The sequence below is a fragment of the Pelophylax lessonae genome, assembly GCF_965119305.1.
Source record: "Pelophylax lessonae genome assembly, chromosome: 12".
In the NCBI taxonomy this organism is placed as follows: domain Eukaryota; kingdom Metazoa; phylum Chordata; class Amphibia; order Anura; family Ranidae; genus Pelophylax; species Pelophylax lessonae.
The window spans coordinates 128,914,044-128,936,775 of NC_138779.1; the positions used below are offsets into that span (position 1 = coordinate 128,914,044).

Sequence of the window (22,732 nt, forward strand, 5' to 3'; positions counted from 1 at the left end):
CAGCGGACTGAAGTGCTTATCTAAAAATAATAATTTTACTTTCAGGCCCCATTCATACTTAGCATAGTGGGATTGCACATTTTTTGACTCATTTTTCCCGTGACACGCATAGGGCAGCCTATCGATTTCTTTTTTTTTTTATTGCGAAATTGAGATGTAAAAAAGGTACAAAACATAGACTTTGGGTATTCCCCAGCTAATACATAAAACATAGAACTACTAATACCACCTCCTATTATAGAACCCCCAAAAAAAGGGGGGAAAGAAACAACACACCTTCCATACACCTCGCTCTGTCATTCTCTTAAAAAATCACTTCAAGGGTTGACAAATTATAGGGAGATTCCTGTTCCCTCTCAACCATCAGGATAATGTATCGGAAGAATATGAACTCGTGTTTAGAATCCTACCTGAACAAATGTAATGCGAGTCCCTGCAGAGGAATAAATTTGTTCATATCATGGGGGAAATGAATTCAGTCTGTGGACTCCTGATCATCTGTTGTACACTCCGAATCTGTCCACAAGTGCCAGACCTTCTTAATTTTCCTAGGGCAACCCCGGGACAAATAAGTAGCTTTGTATAGGAATACAACCTTATTGATTAAATGCTTCCAGAAGGGCAGATTAGGGGCTGTGTCTGATTTTCACTTGAGCACTATCGCCTTCCTGGCATTAAATAATAAGAGACCTAAAAGAGTACACAATCGCCCTACTAACAGCCAGAGAGACAACTAACCCCAGGAGGCAAACAACAACTTTTACAGGATTCTGTATAGTAGATCGGGTAGATATAAACTGGGTTACTTCCCACCAACAGCTACTAATCTGAGAGGCACTCCCAAAAGATATGGGCAAATCCAGCAGGGTCACTAGAGCATCTCCAACAGCAAGAAGAAGAATTAGGGTATATACTATGTAGTCGTTGTGGCGTGAAAATAAATTATGTGAACTACTTTAAATTGGATCAGCCGGTCTTTAGTCGATACTAGTGCTTGAAATGGGCTTTCCCAGGGATCTTCCCAGTCTTCATTGTCTAAGTCCTGTTCCTCCAAATGCCACGCAGTTAACAGGGCATCTAGTCCCACATGAATGGAGGGAAGTAGTGACTTGTAGATCACAGAAAGTGTTTTTTTGAGACCGTCATCCCGGAGGAGAGCCTCCAAATCGTCTTGCTTCAATGAGGACCCAAACTGCGCTACACAAGCGTGTCAGAGTTGCAGGAATCGGAAAAAGAAAGCATTAGGCTGTGTAGATTTATCTTTCAACCTATCAATTGTAAATAGGGCCCTCCCATCACAAATATCTGAAAGGTATCCGATTCCTTTAGTCTGGCAAGGAATGAAATTTTGGTAGCATGGAATTGAACAAAAACGTTGATGGGGACCTTTTACCCCTCCATATATTGGGTTTAGTAAAGACAGCATTGCCAGGCCTTAATAACTGCCTTTAGAGAGGCTCTAAGGGGCGGGTGAGAGACTCTCAGACCCCTGTAGTGGAGATTACAGAGGGTCTCATAGGATCCTGAATGCGCAGCTTCTAATACTGAGGCATTTGTGTCATCAGAGATAAGCCAGTTATGAGCGTGGGTAAGCATGGCTGCCAAATAGTAGGTATGAAAGTCTGGGAAAGCCATGCTCCCTTGCGTCCAACGTCTGGATAAAACTTTCCTGCTAAATCTAGCTGGTTGGGATTGCCATAAGAAGGAGCCTATAAGTGAATCTAAATTGTTTAAAAAAAGATTTCGTAGCCACTCTGGGGCGTGCCTAAGGCTGTGTAATAGAACTGGAAGGATTTTAATTTTAATTAAATGAATTCTCCCGATAAGAGATAAAGGGGAAATACCCGTGATCTATTGGCCATCATCCATGGTTGCATAAATAAAAAATAAAAAAGGAATTGGAGTTTTTAAAGGCCACAAAAGGAGGGATGATTACAATTGTATAAAAAATATTTTTTTTATTAAATCAAAAAAGAAAGCTTGTGGCAAAACACGTTGGCTTTGAAGACCTTCACTACATTATCTGGATTTTGTGTATCTATCAATATTCCAACGAGGAATGTCTTTCAACTTGTATTGTCTTGTCTTATGTATATGGACTTTTTATATCTTTCTTTTTGGATTTAATAAAAAATATATTATTTTTTATACAAATTGTAATAATCTCTCCTTTTGTGGCCTTTAAAATCCAATTCCTTTTTTCTTTTTTTATTTAAGGGATAAAGGGAGGTGTGACCAGGCTTTCAATCTGAAGAGCTTGGAGACAAATTAAAGATGTCTAAAATCCTTAGTGTTGGGAGAGATATTGATTCCCTAAATATTTAATAGTCGTTGCCCCTTACAAAGGAAAATTGGGATCAGCCAACCTTTCAGCCCCTTGATCAATCGATAACACAAGGGATTTACCCCAATTAGTATGTAGACTCAAAAGGGCCGCAAAGCGGTCCAGGATCCTTAGTGTCTCCGAAAGTGAAGTGATAGCTTGTCTACAAAAGAGGCCACATGAATTTCAGTTATCTTAATCGGATGCCCTCAATGCCCCCGCCAATGGTTCCATGGCCAGCGTGAACAAGGCAGGGGAAAGAGGGCACCCCCTACCTCGTCCCCTTCTGGATCGGAAAGGGAGAAGACAACTTGCCATTCAGCTTTATGCTAGCTACAGTGTCAAAAGCCTTTTCAATACCGAAAGGCTACCAAGACTCTTGAGGAAGTCTCTTTAGACTGAAGCTGGGAGATGTGTGAAAACCCTGCGGATATTAACATCAGTGGATTTGCCAGGCATAAAGCCAGTTTGCTCAATGTTGATAATTGATTGTAGTACGTGCATTTTCCTGTTGTCTAGGGCTTTGGTGAGGATCTTTAGGTTGTAATTCAGAAGTGATATAGGTCTTTAGGAAGAGCATTGCATCAAATATTTGCCAGACTTGGGCAATAGCACAATATGTACCTGATACATACTAACTGGTAATTGTCCAACCTCCAAACAATGAGCAAAAAGTATTGTAACCTAGGGCCCAATAGGGCCATATGGGCTTTGTACCACTCTCCCGGTAGACCCTCTGGCCCTGGGGATTTATGATTGGGGAAGGATTGGATAGCAGCTTCAATCTGCAAGAGTGATAGGGGTTTGTCAAGTACCCCCCTATCCTCAGCAGAAAAAAGTGGCAATTGTACGTCTCCCAGGAAATCCAGCAGGGACCTGTTCGGGTCCAGAGGGGAATCCTGATACCGCATATTGTAGAATTTATGGAACTCCCTTGGGATGTCCTCTGGGTCCTTAACAAAGCCCCTCCCCCCCACCCACGCAGGAGACTGTATCCCAGGAATCAGTTTGATAGGAAGGTTCTGCTACTAAGTTGGCTAGCATTTTTCCATTTTTATCGCCAGATTCAAACACTTTGGCAGCAAGGTGTTGTACATCAGAATGGACCAATGAGGTGTAATGGAGCCTGAGTTCCCTCCTAATCTTTGACAGGCCCGAGAATGATTCAGGAGTCAGATCCTCTGCAAAAGCCACTGAGGCCTCTGACTCACATTGAGTGATCTGCGAGGCAAATATCGGAGCACAGGGCCTTAATAGAGGAAATGTATTCACCTCTAGCATGAGCCTTGCACGCCTCCCACACTTCATCAAGGGAGGTGGAATCCTCATTGTACTGCCAAAATTCAGACATTCAGGAATACTATTTCCTGAACCTTGGGGTCACCAATCCAATGTGGTGCCAGTCTCCAACATCTCGGGTCCTGGCTTTTACCCGAAGATAACAATATTTTGAGAGGGGAGTGGTCTGAAAGACCTGCCGGGAGGTAGGAGGCCACGCGAACACAGGAGAGGGCCAAAGCAGATCCAAGCCTTAATCGATATGAGAACCTGATTTATGGGTACTCGAAGCATGAGAAAAAAACTTGACCCCCGGATGCTTCCACCGCCAAATTTTTGCAAGCTGAGAACATCTGCCAAAACAGGCAGATCTGGGGGGACAGCTCTGAGTGGGTTTGATGTGTCTAGCGTATTATCCAGAATAGCATTGAAGTCTTCGCCCAGGATTGAATGCTATACCTTAGAGAGGAGCAAATATGGTATAGATCACGTTAAGGATGGTGGAATCAAAGAGGGGGTGGGGGGGGACATACACATTAACCAATGCCCATCTTTGTGCATACAATTGCAGAATCAATATGAGGTATCAACCCCCCGGATCAGTAATGACTTGCTCCACCAAGTAATGGAGTGACTTATTCAGGAGGATAGCAACTCCTCTCACATAGGTAGAGTAAGTGGCATGGAACCCCTGCTTGACCCACGCTCTTCTAAGAGACAGAATTTTGATACCGCTTAAATGAGTCGCTTGCAAGAATAAGATGTGGTTTATGGGACTGCAGGTACTTTGTTGTTCAGGCCACGCATATACCAGGAAAGTAACTTTATGTCCATGGTTGTTACAGACCAAGAAGTTCCAGGTGAGAGCCACACAGGATGAACTCCAGTAATGTGGACACAGAGAAAGACAGGAGACCAACACGTGGCTGCCTGAGGGGAGTAGCAAACTCAAACTGTAAATGTCACCTACCACAGCAGAGGACAACTCCGATTAAAGGAAGAACGCGCTGGAGCAGGATGGACAACCTTACCCATGCTCAGCATATAGAAGGCCAACCTACATGCCATAGGGAGATGCAAAGGAGACATCCAGGCAGTCCTGCAAGGTGACCGTGTAGGTGGAGGATGACGGGCACCAGGTCAAAGAAGTCCGCCTGCGTACCACCATTTTAGGAGATCAGCACTGCTCCGTACCTTGTAACAGGGTTATATCTTCAGCAACCTTGGAACTTGATAATGAGGGACCATGAAACGGCAACAACTGCAATGGGAACAACTTGGAAATTGGGCACAAGGATTACCGTAGGAGCCTGGTGTTAGTCTCGCCAGGGGAATCTAAAACATCACTGATCCGCCATGTTGGACCCACAGGCGACTTGGGTAGGGCATGGTGTATTTAATATCCCATTCACTAAGTCATCTTCTGACATCTGTGAAAGTCTTGCGATGCCTTTGCAATTCTGCTGAGAAATCCGAATAAAGATGCACCGCTGTGTGCTCATATGAGACAGTGGGATGCTTGCAGGCCTCACTAAGGAGGCAGTTACGGCCTCTGTAATTGAGGAGCCTCACCAGGAAAGGCCGCGGTAGAGCCACAGGTGTGCCCCGGCCAGATGGAACTCTGTGAGCCCTTTCCACCATATATGTTGGGGGGACCTCGAAGAGGTTAAGAAGGGTCTTGAAGAAAATCCGCCCTGATGAAAATGCATTCCACAGCCAGATGGTCAATGCGGGCCAGTAGGGAGGATTTGCTCTTCTCTATGGCCGAGAGGATGACCGCGTTATCACTTGCCTATGGTGCTGCCTGTTGTGGCAGAGAAGCCGCCAGGTCCGCCGCCATCTCCCTGTCCACTAACAACACTCTGAGAGGATCCAAAACGGCGTCTGAACTGAAGGCGGATTGAGCGGGCGCCTTCTTACCCGCCAGCGTGGCCGCTGATTGGTTCTTAGAGGGCATGAAGGGTTGTCCAGAAATATTGCAGACTGAGCTACTGTAGATGGTGCTGATGCTTGCCCTTTAAAGACTTCTGCGATTAAAGAAGAAAGGAAGTAAGGAGTCTTCTGTAATGGGAGAGCAGCCACAGGTGGATGGATGGCACTCCGAGCACTCCCTAGGAGGCCGAAATGACTACAGTCGCGTGGGTCCAACCAATAGCCTCCAGATGCAGTACAGCAGGCCTGCCTTCTCCACGGGGCATCACAGGCAGGGATAGAGGAGTGGATCCTGTCTCTGGATCTGGCAGCGTGCGGAGAATAAAGTAGGCCTCAAGATGTCGGTCGGATTACTGCAGCTGAACTAGCTGGCCGAGCATGGAAATACTGACAGTGGGCTGAAGCAGGGGATGCTAGGAAACTGGTATGGGAGGTATGCTGGCCCCCCAGGCTGATTCCAGCAAGGATGGCAGAGGATTAGGATCGGCAGGCAGCGGGAGTCTGGAGCCAGCTGTGTCCGGATTACTGCAGCTGAACTGACCGGCCGTGCGCAGAAATATTGACAGTGGGATGAAGCAGGAGATATGAAGGAACAGGTAGGGTAGGTATGCAGGCTCACCAGGATGATTACAGCAAGGATGTCAGAGGATTGGGACCGGTGGCCTCAAGATGGCGGCGGGCCGCGGGAGTCTGAAGCCAGCTGTGGGCGGATTACTGTGGCTGAATCAGCCGTACAGGCGCAGAAATATTGATGGAGGCCTGAAGCAGGAGATGTGAAGGAACTGGTAGGGTGGATATGCAGGCTCACCAGGCTGATACTAACAAGGATGGCAGTGGATTGAGTCAGGATGATCGGAGCTCCTCGCACATACGTCTGCCTCAGCTCACATTCAGACACCCTCCCAGCCTATTGATTTCAATGGGCTGCGCTACACCTGGCAAAGTAGCTCATGGGACATTTTGGTGTGCTGTGTGTTGCACGTTTTTTACTGTGTGTTTTGCTGTGTTTTTGGATTGTTTTTTTCACGTGCAAAATGTGTGTTTGTTTCTGGTTTTAGCGTGCCATTAACAATTAACGGCACCAAAAACGCGACTAGTTCTTTTTAGGTGTATAAAGGTGGCCATACACTATATAATCTGATTGTACAATTCCTGTACAATTTCCTTTAGATTTACCAAAACTATGGAATAGGAGGAGACACCATCTATCCAATCACTCTGTATATAATCAGGCAGGCCCTAGCACTACATAGTTGATTGTAGATCTAAAGGAGATTGTATAGTGTATGGTGACCTTTACAGAACCCACAACATACTTCTGTTTAGTCTGTTTACTCTGCCGCACATAGGCTGTTATCTGATCGCTCAGCTCCTGTACACTCTGCCAAATGAACAATCTATGGCTGTGTATTTAGTGAGAATGATATGAACTGACTGTATTTAAAAAAACAGTGTATCTGATGCAGGGTGGTAGTGATCTGCTGGAAAGGCAGAGAGAGCGAATGCATGGTGTGTGCGCTTAGGAGGTCAGTAAACTCCTTACTGTGTCACATCCCAAGGTTTGTTCAGGAAGTAATGGAGGCATTTTTTACATACAGCCAGCTGGACACAGAGGTAAGATGTGTGTAAGATAAATATAAAGATTTTTTATTTCCTGAAAAAGAAGTACACTCACGGTACATTGGTAGATAGGGGCTGGAATTTAGAAGGTGGAAAAAAAAGAAAAGGTGATCTTATCATTTAACAATTCTTAAAGACTGCCTTTATTCAGATTTATTTGCACGCTTTTCAGACTGAGTAAAGCCCCCAGTACATTTCATCATTCGTTCGAGAGGTGCTTAGGTGATTTAAATTTCAAGACTATGCTAGACTACCTGTATATAAGAACAATGATTAAAGATCCCCAAGAACACCTTATGCAGGGACAATTGCGGTATTGTAAAAATCACAGCTTTATTAGGATAAATTATAGTAAATATAAAAACACACACTACCACCACTGCAAAACATTAAAAATCTGACAACATTGTCATAACTAGTAAGGAACCTGCTAGCAGCACAACACATGCATTCACAAACACCACTGAAAAAAAATATGTGCAATATACCGTGAGGGGTGGATGGATAGTATTATCCAGTAAAATCATCTTAGCTGCTGATAAACAATAGGACATGATGGAGGAACTGGCTGTCACTGAATAACAACAATCCAGCATCCAGTCCTCTTGGTTCGGTGTGGGTTTGGTAGATGAAGACCCGGATGGATCACTTATTTAACAATTCTTAGATGTGGTGGCTGCATTAATTTCTTTTTTCAAGCTTTTTTTTTACCTTTATTTTTACCTGGTGATCCAGCCAGTAAGTTTGTTACTTTTTTACTTTGTTTAATAGACCAAACTGTCCAGCAAAAGTGCCAGTGAAGAGTGTGGCAAACCATTTAAAAACAGACGGGGTGCTTACAATGACTAGCTTTTATTTATGTAAAACGTATCCCTAAAGGAAAAAAAGAAAAACGGTGCTCTAATGGTTTAAATTGGAACTTCAGTCAAAAAGTCAAAGTCCTGTTAGATTTACTTCAGGCTGGCCCCTTGTGCAGGTATAGCTATGTAAAACATTATAAATAAATGCCTATACTGTTTAACATCCAGTAATACATTGTCTCACCCTGCTCTGCACATGCTTAGTTGCACACTATTTGATATCACTTTGCCTAATTGGTAGGAGCCGATCTGCTGACAGCCTAAAGGTTTACTGTTGTTCAGGGGCTCTATACTTCATCAAAATGGAAGCCTCCATCCAGCCTCCCTGATTGGTGTGGGTGCCTGCAGTCCTGGAACATTTTGAATAAGCCCCTTCTGGTTAAATACTATGTTGCTTTGCCTGTTCCCCTCCATTTTTCTTTCTTTTTTCTCTTTATGTCTCTATGTTACCAGTATCTGGTTTAATCTTGATGCAGATAGCCCAGATCCACATGGTTGGCTTCTGCTGGGCTGCCACTTGCGGGAGGGATGGCTGGCCCACCCGGCTTCGGCAGGTTCTCTTTCCGTGGACGGACAACATCAATCCTCGGATACAACTTTTCAGCACCCTGAGGTAGCCTCTATGGATGCAGAGGCTATGGTATCCGGCGAACTCGTGTTTGCTCAAATAATATGTAATAAAAAACATTTGCCATTCTGAAGCTTGCCTCTAACCACTTTGCATATAATTAAATATATACTGTGATTCTGTACTTGCCAAATATGCTGCAGAAATCTCCCTCCACTAAGTCTATATTAACTGTGGGCAGCTGAAGCTGCTGCCTGTTCACTGATTTACACAGACACATATATACTCAGACATACATACATACATACAGTTCATATATATATACAGACAGACACACTCACACCACTGCTTGCCTGCACATTTCTCCTCTCTCGATAAATACTCATGGATCTCTGCAGTCTCCTGTTATCTCCACCCCCATCCAGCTCTGCAGCTCTCATTGGCTCTCCTATGACTCACCCCTTCTCCCTTGCTGGCAAACTTTCATGAGAGTGAGAGCGAGAGCTGTGCATGATGTCATCAGCCTACGAAAATTCCCAGACAAGAAAGAGGTAGTGTGCAGTAGAAGGTAATTTTTGGAAGAAAAAAAATGTTTTACTATCCAAAGTTAAAACAACAAGGACAGAAGATTTAATAGATGGAAAGATGAAAAAATGACTGAAGGCCCGCTTTAACTTTGTTTTCCTTTTTATAGCAAGTGGTACAGCCTTGTTACTGAGGTTGAACGTTGACATTTTCTTGATACCCTCTAATGTTCCTTTTTTTTCTCAATGTATAACCCTGTCCTTGTTTGCTATGCAACATGTGTCGCTTTATTTTTCTTTTTGTATGAAAATGTTTCTTAAATAAAGATTACATAAAAAAAGAAAAAATAATAAATAAATAAATATGGAAGCCTCCAGCAAGAAGAAACATGAGCAATGCTGGAGGCAATTTACAGAACAAGCTTCTTGCTGATGGTCTTGTAGCCCATTCCATACTTGTGTAGGTCTACAGTCTTGTCCCTGACGTCCTTTGACAGGTTTTTGGTCTTGACCATGATGGTGAGGTATCAATGGAAGAAAAGGGATTCTGTGGACAGGTGTATTTTTTTTTTTTTACACAAGCTGAGTTGTCATTAGGACCACCTTCTAAAATTGACAGGACTAATCTGTGTACCACATGAGCACATAATGTGGCCAGTCTGTGGGAGCCATATATATTGTTGGTTGGTAGGGGATGAAATACTTATTTTACTCACTGAACTGCAACTCAATTTGAAACATTTGTATCATGTGGTTTTTCTGGGTTTTTGGTTGATATTCTGTCTCTATCACTTAAAATAGACCTATGATAAAAAAATTATAGACCCTTCATTTCTTTGTAAGTGGGCAAACTTACAAAATCAGCAGGGGATCAAATATTTATTTTCCCCAATGTATAGACAATATATACAAGCTTGCATCTATGTTACTAACCTATACAGTTTTCAAATTACAGGTGCAATGTAAGGCAAGCAGCAAACTTCAGGTTGCATAAAACTATTTTCATCATCACATTTAATAATTACCTTAGTAATTTCAACACCTCCACTGCTCTTTGGATGCATCATACTTTTCAATTTCCCAGACAGAAGTTTAGAAGGAGCTGGTGAAATAAGAGAAAATGGTAAAAGATGGTAAACAAGCTACCTGCCCTCTGACCAATTGTAGCATTTCCATAAATTTGTCCAAGTTTCTTCTCACCTAGTTTACGTGGAGTTGGAGAGTGAATACTAGCAACGTCCTCTGAGTCATTAATATCAAGGCTCTCGTCATACGGCTGGTTCTGGACAAGTTTTGTCTGGAATGAGTGTAAGAATAATATTAACTCCAGCATATTAGTAACAATAAAATGTCTAAGTTTGTTTCAGCTGGAAAAAAAACCTTATGTGCATTAAGTATGAGATAACTTATTCATGACAGGCATATACAATATAGTATATCATTTGAAGAAAAAAAAAAAATGATATTAAAAATCCCACCCACCCCCCTGGCCATCAGTAATTTAAAAGAAATACCCACCACGTCAAAAGGCATACAAAAGAAAAAAGGAGAAAGTGGGAAATTTCTTGGAATGAAAGTAAGGCTTACTTCCTATTTCCCCAATCATCATTCGGGATGTCTAGTTGAGAGGAGAAACAAAAAGTAACAAACTTACTTTAGGTGTACAGCCACAACCTGGAAAGAACACCACGAAATTATTTTATTAGAGAATGCAGACAAAGACTTCTGATTATGAATAAGTTAAAACATCTGACAATAAAGGAAGGTTCCTAGACTTGCAACCCAGGCTTCCAGAATCTAAACTGGAGGCCCCTGCATGGATACAGCCTTTTGCTTAAGCAGATCAAGTTTCCTGGGCCTGGAACTTCTCAGAATGAGTTCACGTAACTCAACAGCTTGCATTGATAGTAATCCATATGGGAGAACAGTGTCCATGAATGAACCTCCACTAAGCAATCCTGGGAACCTTACTAAAAGAAATCCCTAAGCATGGGGAAGAGACCATCTCCACTTTTGGTCCAATAAGTCTTTCTTGATTCTCCTAGAATGCAACTCAGCTCCCTCAGGGCCTGGAATCACTTACAGTAAGTCATGAGATCAAGAAACACTATTCCAATAATATGAAAGCGATAAACAGCCTTTGACACCCCCATGCCCAGCATACACCAGCAAACATCTATATGCCTGAAAAGCATGCTACCAGACATGTTAGAGGTTTCTTCCTAGCCTCTAGTTCACCAGTCTCCTTGTGGCTTTGAATGAACTCAGAAACGCACTTCTTCGGTTCACTGTCAGTATGGCACTGGGTGCAGACAGGGCCATCTTACCGAATGGGCATGCTGGGCAGTTGCCCAGGGGCCCCACTTGCCCGGGGGGCCCCACCTACCCAGCGAACCATCCCCAGCCAAGCATTAGTCCCGATTCCTGTGTGCATCCCAACGCCGAACTTTGCAGTTGGCAAGCGCCTGTCGGCCCTGTGCTGCTGTCAGGCCACTTGGGCCATGGAGAGGGAGCCCCCAACTGCAGGAATGCCTGTCCACCTCCACGGGAATAGGCACACACAGGTCAGTTGAGTCATTCATCAAACCCAGCTGCCCAACTTGGAAGCTGTCATTAGCCTGGCACTGCTGTACCAATAATTATCGCCTTGTCGATAATTTGCATTTTTATTCTCGTGGGTGATTGTGTAGGCAGGGCCCCAGTGCACTGCATTGCCCAGGGCCCTTTAATGCTCTTAAGATGGCACTGAAGAGTTCAGGGACTCCATATCCTTGGTCTCCAATTACAGCACATAGTGGAGGCCTAAGGGGCCCATGTTAGTCTCCTTCAAGCAGACCTGTCAGCCTTCTGGTGATAGTAAATTAAAAAAAATAGAAAAAAATTTAGGACCGGCATGCTGATGTCACCACGCAAAACCCGGAAGGACGGACGACAGTGTATCTGGCCGGCTTTTTTGAACATAGCGCTATTTTACTCTACGAAATGGGAGTTCCTCTCTTTGTATTAATAAAGTGTTGATTTTATATACTACACTATGGAGGCTTTTTTATTCCCTGTATGTTAACCCCTGGATGGATGCTGCTTATTATATATATGTTCTGAGTGCATTATACGGTGGAACCTCTACCCATTGACTGTCCTTGGTAATATCATATCCATACTGGCTTCTCCATCTGGACCCATCTGAGATTGAATTGATTGGTGTATTAATTACCAATATCTGGTAAGCCCACTGGCATGCCTTATTGACAGATGCACCGTGGAGGAGAATCTTCAATATTGTAACTGCTGTGGTGGAGGACTCTGTATTTCCTATGCACTTTTCACACCAAGTGCTTTTGGGACTTTCATTACCCTCAATCATCTTGTGTCACTGTGTGTTTTTTTTTTTATTTTTTATTTGGCTTTGTCACTTTATTGCTTTATTATCAGAGTGCACATTCTTATATTAGTTGAGCATATATATTTATTTATATATTTGGCCACATATAGCGCAGCTTTATTTTGTTTATTGGGGATAGTAAATACTTAGACGGTAAAAAAAAAAGAAGAGTATTACACTAAATAAATGAAATAGTAAACGTTTTTAGTACAAGGCACCATTTTACAATTTTTCATGCCTACTTTTTTACAGTTCTGTATAAATGCACAAATTTTAACCCCTACCTTCCCCACAACAATTCAGTCATACGTGTAAAATAATTTTTATTTTTTATTTCTGGAACATTTCTTAGAACACCCAAACATTAAATATTTTTTTTAAGCAGAAGCTCTAGATATGATATTATTTTATTCAAGGAAGGCAAAACAAGCTCTGCGCAGCTTTTTTAAGCGCACATTACAAATAATTGGTTGTAATTTAGCTCAGTATAAAAAAAAAAAAAAAAAAAAAGCTGCATTATGCAAGGTGCCTAGGTGATCACTGACACTACCTTGTTTATCAGTACATGGACACCTAGTTACATTTGGACTTTTATTTTATTACACTTTTATATCATTATGTTGAGTTACATAAACATATTTTGCCTTTGTTGATATTTAGTAAGTCACCTTGATTATACATATTCACTGCACAGTATCACTTCTCTTGCAACCTGAAAGGGATTCTGATATAGTACCTAAATGCACTTTATAACCTTCTATGTATGCGCAACAACTTCCTATGCATGCTAAAAACTTAAAATAAATTTAGCCATGCCCATATTTTGCACAGCATTTCATCATCATCCTATAAACTGTTCACCCAGGCTGACATCTGTATCCTGGCATGAGGTTCTAATTCTTCCAAACTCAAAAAATAAAACATTTTATTTAGGGTCTGGCTTTAACCGCTTGCCGACCACCCCACTTATCTGTACTGCGGGGCGGCGGCTCCTACAGGCAAAATCACATACCTGTACTTAAACAGCTCTTCAGGGTTTGCAGCGCGCACACGCGCCGCCGGCAATCAGCTCTCGCTGCAATTGGACACAGCAGGAGCCAATCAGTGGGTCGGGTGGACCTGATGTCCACCAGAACCCGCCGATTGTTCCTGACAGAGCCAGAAAGGCCATCGGCATATGTAAACAAGGCAGATCGCTATTCTGTGAAAAGGGAACCCAGAGATCCTGTGTTTCTGCTAAGCAGGAACACAGATCTCTGTCTTCCCACAATACAAGCACTCTCCCCCACACAGTTAGGACACTCCCTGTGGACAAATTTAACCCTTTGATCGCCCCTGATGTTAACCCCTTCCCTGCCAGTGTCAATAGGACAGTAACAGTGCATATTTTTTAGCACTGATCACTGTATTGGTGTCACTGGTCCCCAAAAAAGTGTCACTTAGTGTCTTAATTGTTCACCACAATGTCACAGTCGCTGATCGTCGCTATAACTAGTAAAAAAAAAAAAAAAAAAATATCCCATAGTTTGAAGACGCTATACTTTTTGCGCAAACCAATCAATATATGCTTATTGGGATTTTTTTTTTTACCAAAAACATGTAGCAGAATACATATTGGCCTAAACCGATTAGGAAATTAAATTTTTTTTTATTGGGTGTATATTATAGCAGAAAGAATATAATTTTTTTTTTTTTTCAAAATTGTTGTTTATTTTTTATAAACGCAAAAAATAAAAATTACATAGGTGTTCAAATGCCACCAAAAGAAAGCTCAAAGAAAGCTCTATTTGTGGGGAAAAAAACAACATTTTAAGTACAGCGTAGCAGGACTACACAATTGTCAGTTAAAGTAATGCAGTGCCATATCGCAAAAAATGGCCCAGGGCTGAAGTGGTTAATAAAATTAGTACTTGTGGTATATAGGTCACCAAATAGTCATGTACAACTAATGACAACATTGAACATTGGTAGAAGTAGATTTTCAACATGCCTCTACCGACAATTATTTTAATCCACAAACAACACTGCTAGCAAGAACCTGCTCCTACTAGCAAAGTCTGCCTACTCCTGCGATGGAGCCATCCGAAGCCTCAGATTGCAGTTCCTACCCTGAGATAACCTTCAATACCTCGTATGTTTATGCTTTGTACACCACTGTTGTATGGATCACCTTGTTTATTCCCTTTAAAAAGTGCTTATCCCATCAAAACCTTTGGGAGAAAAGACAATCATATCAAGAATTTTTATTATCTTATGCATTAATTTACCACGGTGAAACAAGGGTCTACATTAGCATAAAAATTGGAGAAAAAGGTCACAGCCCGCCATGTCCCCAAGGATGAGGATCAGGAAGAATCAATACACAAGAAAACTATCAGAATAAATCAACAAGTGCTTTTCTTTAGGCTCCGTTCACATTTAGGCATTTTTGGGCGATTTTCTGCTCTAAGCCTCAGCTTTAAAAACACCCAACAAGTCAAATCCCATTCATTTAAATGGCCCCTGTTCACATCTGAGCGTTCTGTCGCCTTAAACAAAAGGCTGTCGCTCAAAAAAGTACATGAGCTTCTTTTTTGGCAGATTACAGGCATTTTTATTTTTTTTTCATTGTTTACTTGTCAACCTAAAAACGCCTGCACAAAAACGCCTGTAAAACGTTTGAAAAGATGCCTGTAAAAAGAGCAAAGTCTAGATGTGAACCTAGCCTTACTAAATTTTCTTGTTTTTTAATATAAAAAAAAAAAATGCACAAATATAGAAAGTATATAAAAAAAAGCAACAAACCAAGGGGGAAAGAACGACGACCGGGAGGAAAGAACGACGACTAGAGATGGAAATACCTGGAAATAAATAACTGGAAATTTGTGAAAAAAAAAAACCTTTTTGTTTCTATTTTCGTCCAAAGCCATTTTATGTTTTTTTCCAGGGGAAAAAAAGAAAGGGGAATGTGAAGTATGTTCTTTTTAAAATGATATATAATAGATCTATGACATAGTAGTATTCAATCTATATAAAATGAAGACCTTAAAGTGGTATTAAAGGTTTGGCTTAAAAAAAAAAGAAAAAAAAAAATAACAGGTCATATTTACCTGCTCTGTGTAGTGGTTTTGCACAGAGCAGCCCTGATCCTCCTCTTCTCGGGTCCCCCGTTGGAGCTCCTGACTTCTTCCCCATGACCAGTTCCCCCAATAACAAGCCGCTTGCTATGGGGGCACTGGTGCATGCTCGCTCCCAAGCCCTGCTCTATCCGTCCATAAGACACATAAAGCTGCGGCTCAGCCCCGCCCCTCGCTCTCTCCTTATTGCTTCACTGGTTATGACTGTCAGCAGGGGGAGCCTATGGCTGGATTGAGAGAGGGCTCAGATGAGTATTGGAGGGGAGGGGATCAGCACACAAAGATTTACAATACAATGCATGAAGGTAAAAATACTTCAGCCTTCACAACCACTTTAATGAAAGATTTCTAAAACTTTATGTAAAGTCTTAAATTATTGCAAGTTCTCTCAGCTAAAGACCAGCAAATTCTGGAATACAATTCAAGTAACACTATACTTCATAATTGCTGTTCTCAAACAATAGAAATATGCATTTCTGTCACTAAGGGGCACTGCGGGGGAAAGGCTCCACTTTAGTTTAGTTGTGGGCTCTATCTTGTACCTCCTACAGTTGGGCGATTGTTGGGATACAGTAGATATATAGCGGAAATTTGTCTGACAAATTTCTTTATCTTTAAAACCTTTAAATTAATCCTATTAAATGTTCACAGCATAGTGTTTCCCTATAGTCTGACCAGTAAATTGCTTTTTTCTCCACTCAGTAAAATGGTGAGACCGTCATCAAGAGTTTGGAAGTTAGTCCAACTTCTGCTGAGAGCAAAACTGCAATTTACAAATATTGAGATAATAAATATTCTTTTACAAATGCTCCAAGGATAACAAAACACATCGTGGCATGCCAGAGGTGCCCTATAGACATTCAGCCCTCATTCACACCTGTGCCATTTGACAGTTCAAGATTACATTACAAATTGACCCCATCACCGGCAATGGAACTGTTCAAATTGCTGCCTGCACCTGTTCAAAAGGTTCCTGTACTATGTATTTCCAATTTAATTGCAACTTGCTAAGACTTCTGTTAAATGAAGTCACAAGCTGCAATGAAATTGGAGGTGCAAATCGCACTGATCTGCGGCTTTGAAATAACGCTGAAGTAGTGCGATTTCACAGCCACACTGGTGGGAACCAGGGCTAAAAAAATACTTTATGGAATTAAATAATGAGAACCATAAGTCCCCGTTCACACTGGGGCGACCTGTGAGGCGACCTGGTCGCCTCACAGGTCGCCTTCCATAGAGAAGCTGCGGACCCGTTCTAATAGGAGCGACACAAGTCGCTCCGACTTAGAAAAAGGGTCCGGAGCTTCTTTGGGGCGACCCGGAGCGACCATCATAGACTTCAATGTTATGAAGTCCGTGCCGGCCGCTCCGAGGTCGCGGTGTGCTGCTCGCACCGCGACCTCGGAGGTCGCCCCGGGAAGTCGGATCGCTCCAGTGTGAACGGGGCCTAAAGGTAAGTGCAAGTAGCTTTTCCCTCCAGAGTTTTCATTCCAGAAACACTCTCTTTCTGCTTCTGGATCATCACAAAGTGTTTCTTAGCCATCAACATACGTTGTGTCTTCTGTGCCTTTTTCTCATTTGTTTTTTTAATTACTTGCTGCCCGTAGGACATCCTTGGGTTGCAGTAGTCATACCACCATGATTCTTGTACCTACAGGCATTATCCCAGCATTGAATCTTTCAGCCGGCGATTCCCTTTGTAGCAAAAGTGATTAGAGTAACTAAATAGCCACTCGATCAGGTGGCGAAAGGGGGGCCCACCCCCCTCCCACTGCTGCCTCTCCCAGGCTCTACCATCTGATCACAGAGCCCAGGAGCAATTTGACCGGCTGCATTGAACAGAGAGAGAGGAACTGATGTTGTTCCTCTCTATGACTCCGGAAAAAGGAAGCAATGAGTATGTCGCCAGGAAAGCAGACAATCAGACCAATCTGTATCTAATCAGACTGCATTGGAGGCCAGTGGAGGGATTTGAGGTCTAACAGACCTCAGATCTCTCCATATAGAGGACCTGTCACGGCCCATGCTATCGCAAGTGATGTTGTTCATCCCTTGTGATAGCAATAAAGCTAATCCAAAAAAAAAAAAGCGTAAAAAAAAAGTTTGGTATAAAATAAATAATTTAAAAGAATAAATAAATCAAAAGCACCCGCATCCCCACTGTGCTTACGTGCAAATGCAAACGTTACTCCCACGTGAATATGTAAACAGTGATTGCACCACGCGTGAGGTATTGCCGCAAATGTTAGAGTGAGGGGAATAGTTCTAGAATCAGACCTTCTGTGTAAAGCCCCGTACACACGCACAGATTGTTGGCCGTAAATTGTTGGCCAACGTCCGATCTGCCGATTGTAGGCTTGTTAGTATGATGCTTCCGACAACCAACTGCGAATTTTCGGCCGAAAAAAATCTGGTGTGCATGCTATAAAATTTTTGTTGGCCAACAAAGAATGGCCGATTGTTCCTCAGTCAGTACAGATTTCGGCAGACAAAAATCAGATGAGCAAGACTGGGCATGCTCAGAGAAGAAAAAACGCACGGAAAGTAGACCATCACATGACATCACTTCTGAAGTTGGTTTTTGTTGGCCAACAAAAGTCCAGTGCAAGTCTAGAACACATTTCAACCAACAAACAACACTGGACAAAAGTTGGCCGATCAGTTGGCCAACAATCTGTGCGTGTGTACGGGGCTTTACTCTAAACTGGTAACATGTAAAGGCGTTTAAAGCTACACCTATGGAGAATTTTAAACACCGTAGTTTGCCACCATTCCACAGGGAGATGCAAATTTGAATGCAGAACATGTTAAGCGTTTAATCCACGTAACATCTTTCACATTATACGAAAAAATTGGGGTAACTATTGTGGTTTTTTTTTTTTTTTAGTTCATTAAAAGTATTTTTTCCAAACAAATTGTGTTTCAAAAACCGCTACACAAATACTGTGCGGCATAAAAAGAAAATAACAACAATAGCCAATTTGTTTCTCTAGGGTCTCTGTGAAAAAAAATAATGAGATTATATATATATATATATATATATATATATATATATATACACACATACATACATACATACATACATACACGCAACCCAGTTGAACAACGAATTGAAATCTATTAGGTGGAGGAAAGTAAATATAAAAAACTAAAATAATATGGTTGGATAAGTGTGCACACCCTTTACCTAATACTTTGTTGAAGAACCTTTTGATTTTATTACAGCACTCAGTCTTTTTGGGTATGAGTCCATTAGCATGGCACATCTTGACTTGGCAATATTTGCCCACTCTTCTTTGCAAAAACACTCCAAATCTGTGAGATTACGAGGGCATCTCCTGTGCTCAGCCCTCTTCTGTTCATCCCACAGATTTTCAATCAGATTCAGGTCTGGGCCATTCCAAAACTTTAATCTTCTTCTGGTAAAGCCATTCCTTTGCTGATTTGGATGTACTCTTTGGCTCGTTGTCATGCTGAAAGATGTTCAGCTTTCTAGCAGAAGCCTGAAGGTTTTGTGCCAATATTGACTGGTATTTTGAACTGATCATAATTCCCTCTACCTTGACTAAGGCCCCTGTTCCAGCTGAAAAAAAAACAGCCCGAAAGCATGATGCTGCCACCACCATGCTTCACTGGTGGTATGGTGTTCTTTTTGTGATGTGCAGTGTTGTTTTTGCACCCAACATATCTTTTAGAATTATGGCCAAAAAGTTCAACCTTGGTTTCATCAGGCCATAACACATTTTCCCATATGCTTTTGGGAGACTTCCGATGTGTTTTTGCAAAATTTAGCCGGGCTTGGATGTTTTTCTTCGTAAGAAAAGGCTTCCGTCTTGCCACTCTACCCCATAGCCCAGACATATGAAGAATACGGGAGATTGTTGTCACATGTACCACACAGCCAGATATTCCTGCAGCTCCTTTAATGTTGCTGTAGGCCTCTTGGCATCCTCCCTGACCATTTTTTCTCGTCAATTTTGGAGGGACGTCCAGTTCTTGGCAATGTCACTGTTGTGCCATACTTTCCCCACTTGAAGATGACTGTCTTCACTGTGTTCCATGGTATATCTAATGTCTTGGAAATTATTTTGTACCCTTCTCCTGACTGATCCCTTTTAACAATGAGATCCCTCTGATGCTTTGGATGCACTCTGCGGACCACGGCTTTTGTGGGAGGAAAATGTCAGGAAAGACCTACTAGAACAGCTTAACTTTATTTGGGGTTAATTAGAAGCACTTTAAATGATGGCAGGTGTGTATTGACTCCTATTTACCAAGAGTTAGAATGTGATTGCTTCATTCTGAACACAGCTATATGAGGGTGTGCACACTTATGCAACCACTTTTTTATTTTCATATCCCCCAATAAAAAAGATTTCAGTTTGTTTTTCAATTGAGTTGTACAGTTTAAGGGCTCTTTCACACGGGCGATCCGATCAGTTCCGCCTGTCAGTTTTTTAGGCGGATCTGATCGGATCCTCCATGCAGCTCTATGGGGCAGCGGATGTCAGCAGAGACACCTCCGCTGACACCCGCTGCCATCCGTATCCGATCCTGTCCGTGAAATCTGGACGGATGGAAACCCTATTTTTCCATACATTCAGGGATCGCATCGGATCGGATGAGAGTGGACAGGCGGTCCTCTCTCATCCGATCCCCCATAGAGAGCAGCGGGAGCTGTGACACCTCCCTTTCCGCACTGCAAGCGGAGGCGGAGCTGTCATCGATCCGCCGATCCCCGCTGAGCAGCACGGATCCTACGGAGGCGGACCGTGTGAAAGAGCCCTTAGTCACATTAAAGTTGTCTCATTTTTTTTACAGCACAGACATTTTAACGGGGGGGGGGGGGGGGAAGACTTTTTATATCCACTGTATAATGTTTGGGGGTCCCAAGTAATTTTCTAGCAAAAAAAACAAAAAGCTTTTGACATGTAGGAGTGAAGTGTCAGAACTGGCCTGGATATGAAGTGTTTAAAGCACCACTCAAAAATAAAACCTCGCTATGGAGCGTAGATATTGAGGTGGACCTTACACTCTGCAATGTCCATATCCTGCATAATGCCCGGTACTTAGATTTTTATTTGCTATTGGTGCTAAAGGGCAAATCAGATTATTGTTATATCGATGTTTTCTTGCTTTTTTTGTCGCTTTTGAGGGAAAGTGGGGGTGGTTACCTGTTCTCATCTACAGGTGAAATGTTCTCATCATATACAGTCCCTGTTATTCCATTTGTAATAAAAAAACATTTTAAATAGCAAGTTTAATTTATTTACAGAATAGGCTGTACTTTTATTTCAAACATAATACTTTACATACATTTCAGTTTGCCAGTGTAATAAAATGACTTTCAATTTGTAAAACCCCGCCACACTGAATTTTTTTTTTTTAAATGTTATCAAAAATGTTCTTTTTTTCCCCCATATAAAAACAGGGAGAAAAAATGTTTTCTTCCCATGGCTTCAAAATTTCCGGAACTTTTACATCTGTAATAAACAACGAGGAGAAAAAGCGACAACTGAGAGGGGGAAGAATGATGACCGAGAGAGGCAAGAACAACGACCGAGAGGGGCAAGAACGACGACCGAGAGGGGCAAGAACGACGACTGAGAGGGGCAAGAACGACGACCGAGGGGGGAAAAAAACGACGACCGAGGGGGGAAAAAAACAACGACCGAGGGGGGAAAAAAACAACGACCGAGGGGGGGGAAGAACGACGATGAGGGGGGGAAAGAACGACGACCGAGGGGGGGAAAAGAATGACGACCGAGGGGGGAAAAGAACGACAACCAAGGGGGGAAAAGAACGACAACCGAGGGGGGAAGAACGACGACCGGGAGGGGGGAGAAATTTCTGGAACTTTTACATCTGTAATGAAGAACAAGGAGAAAGAGTGACCACCGAGAGGGAAAAAGTGACGACCGAATTGGGGGGGGGGGGGTGGAAGGATGACTGAGGGGGGAAGAACGACGACCGAGGGGGGGGGAGAACAACGACTGAGAGGGGAAGAACGACGACCGAGAGGGAAAGATCGACGGGGAGAGAACGACGACCGGGGTGGGGGGGGAGACATTTCTGGAACTTTTACATCTGTAATGAAGATCGAGAAAGAGTGACCACCGAGAGGGACAGAGCAACGTCTGAGAGGGAAAAAGTGACGACCGATGGGGGGGGAAGAATGATGATCAATGGGGGAAGGACGAAGACCGAGGGGGGAAGGACGGCGACCGAGGGGGGGGGGCAGAACGACGAGCGAGGGGGGGGGCAGAATGACGACTGAGGGGGGGGAAGACCGACGACTGAGGGGGGGGGGAACTGACGACCAAGGGGGGGGAGACCGACGACCAAGAGGGGGGAAGAACGACGACCGAAGGGGAAAGAACAACGACCCAGGAGGAAAGAGTGACCACCAAGGAGGGGAGAGCAACCACCGAGGAGGGGAGAGTGACCACCGAGGAGGGAAGAACCAAGACTAACAATAGGGGGGAGGAGGGGGGGAATGACAACTTAGGGGGAAAGAAGGAGAACTGAGAAGTGGGACAGTCCCTCCAGGGAGACTTCCTCCCCCACCCCCCTTATTGACCCCCAGCCCTCCCACTCCCATAGAGAAGTATAGGGTGTCACCATCCCATCCTGTCATCTCTACAATTACCTGCAGCCCCTCTGTCTCCCCCTTGTCCATCCCGCCCGCCTCGTACAGGTACCGGTCACCGCAATCACAGTTCTCTATCAGGTCGCCGAGCAATCACTATGGAGACGGCCGATGCTACAGAAGGTAAGAGCTGGCCGGAAGTGACGTTGCGGATGAGGAGGGCGGACTGAGTTGTGCGGAGCACTCTTCTATGTGACACATTCATCTCCTCTTCTTCTGTATCCAATGAAAAGCTGTACCTGTGCTTACCCACCTACTGGGCATGCGCCATTTCCTTCACTTGCAGTAGCAGGGTAGGGAGATGATCGGACTTTACTATGAAACCAGTGGGCGATCCTGAAAGCGTCTGTGATTATTTGACAGATGTCATCTTACAGGGAAGATGGAGGAATATGTCATCCTCTCCTTCCTCCCTGTAGCAGCCTGTACTCCGGAGATCTCTGTACACTGACATTTCCCCACCACTCTACTACATACACA

At 43.2% G+C, this 22,732-nt stretch overlaps 1 protein-coding gene across 2 annotated transcripts in view; it reads right to left on the reverse strand.

Moving 5' to 3' along the window:
• IFT46 (intraflagellar transport 46) overlaps positions 1-22,395 on the reverse strand; it is a 49,066-nt gene extending 26,671 nt beyond the window's left edge. For both annotated transcript variants that reach the window (XM_082273473.1, XM_082273472.1), the window contains exons 1-3: positions 22,253-22,395; positions 10,306-10,402; positions 10,131-10,207 (exon numbers count right to left, since the gene is read on the reverse strand). In XM_082273473.1, coding sequence (XP_082129599.1) covers positions 10,131-10,207; positions 10,306-10,402; positions 22,253-22,282 — 204 coding nt within the window. In that variant the 5' untranslated portion in view covers positions 22,283-22,395. The remainder of the gene's footprint in view (positions 1-10,130; positions 10,208-10,305; positions 10,403-22,252) is intronic.
• Positions 22,396-22,732: the final 337 nt, after the last annotated feature.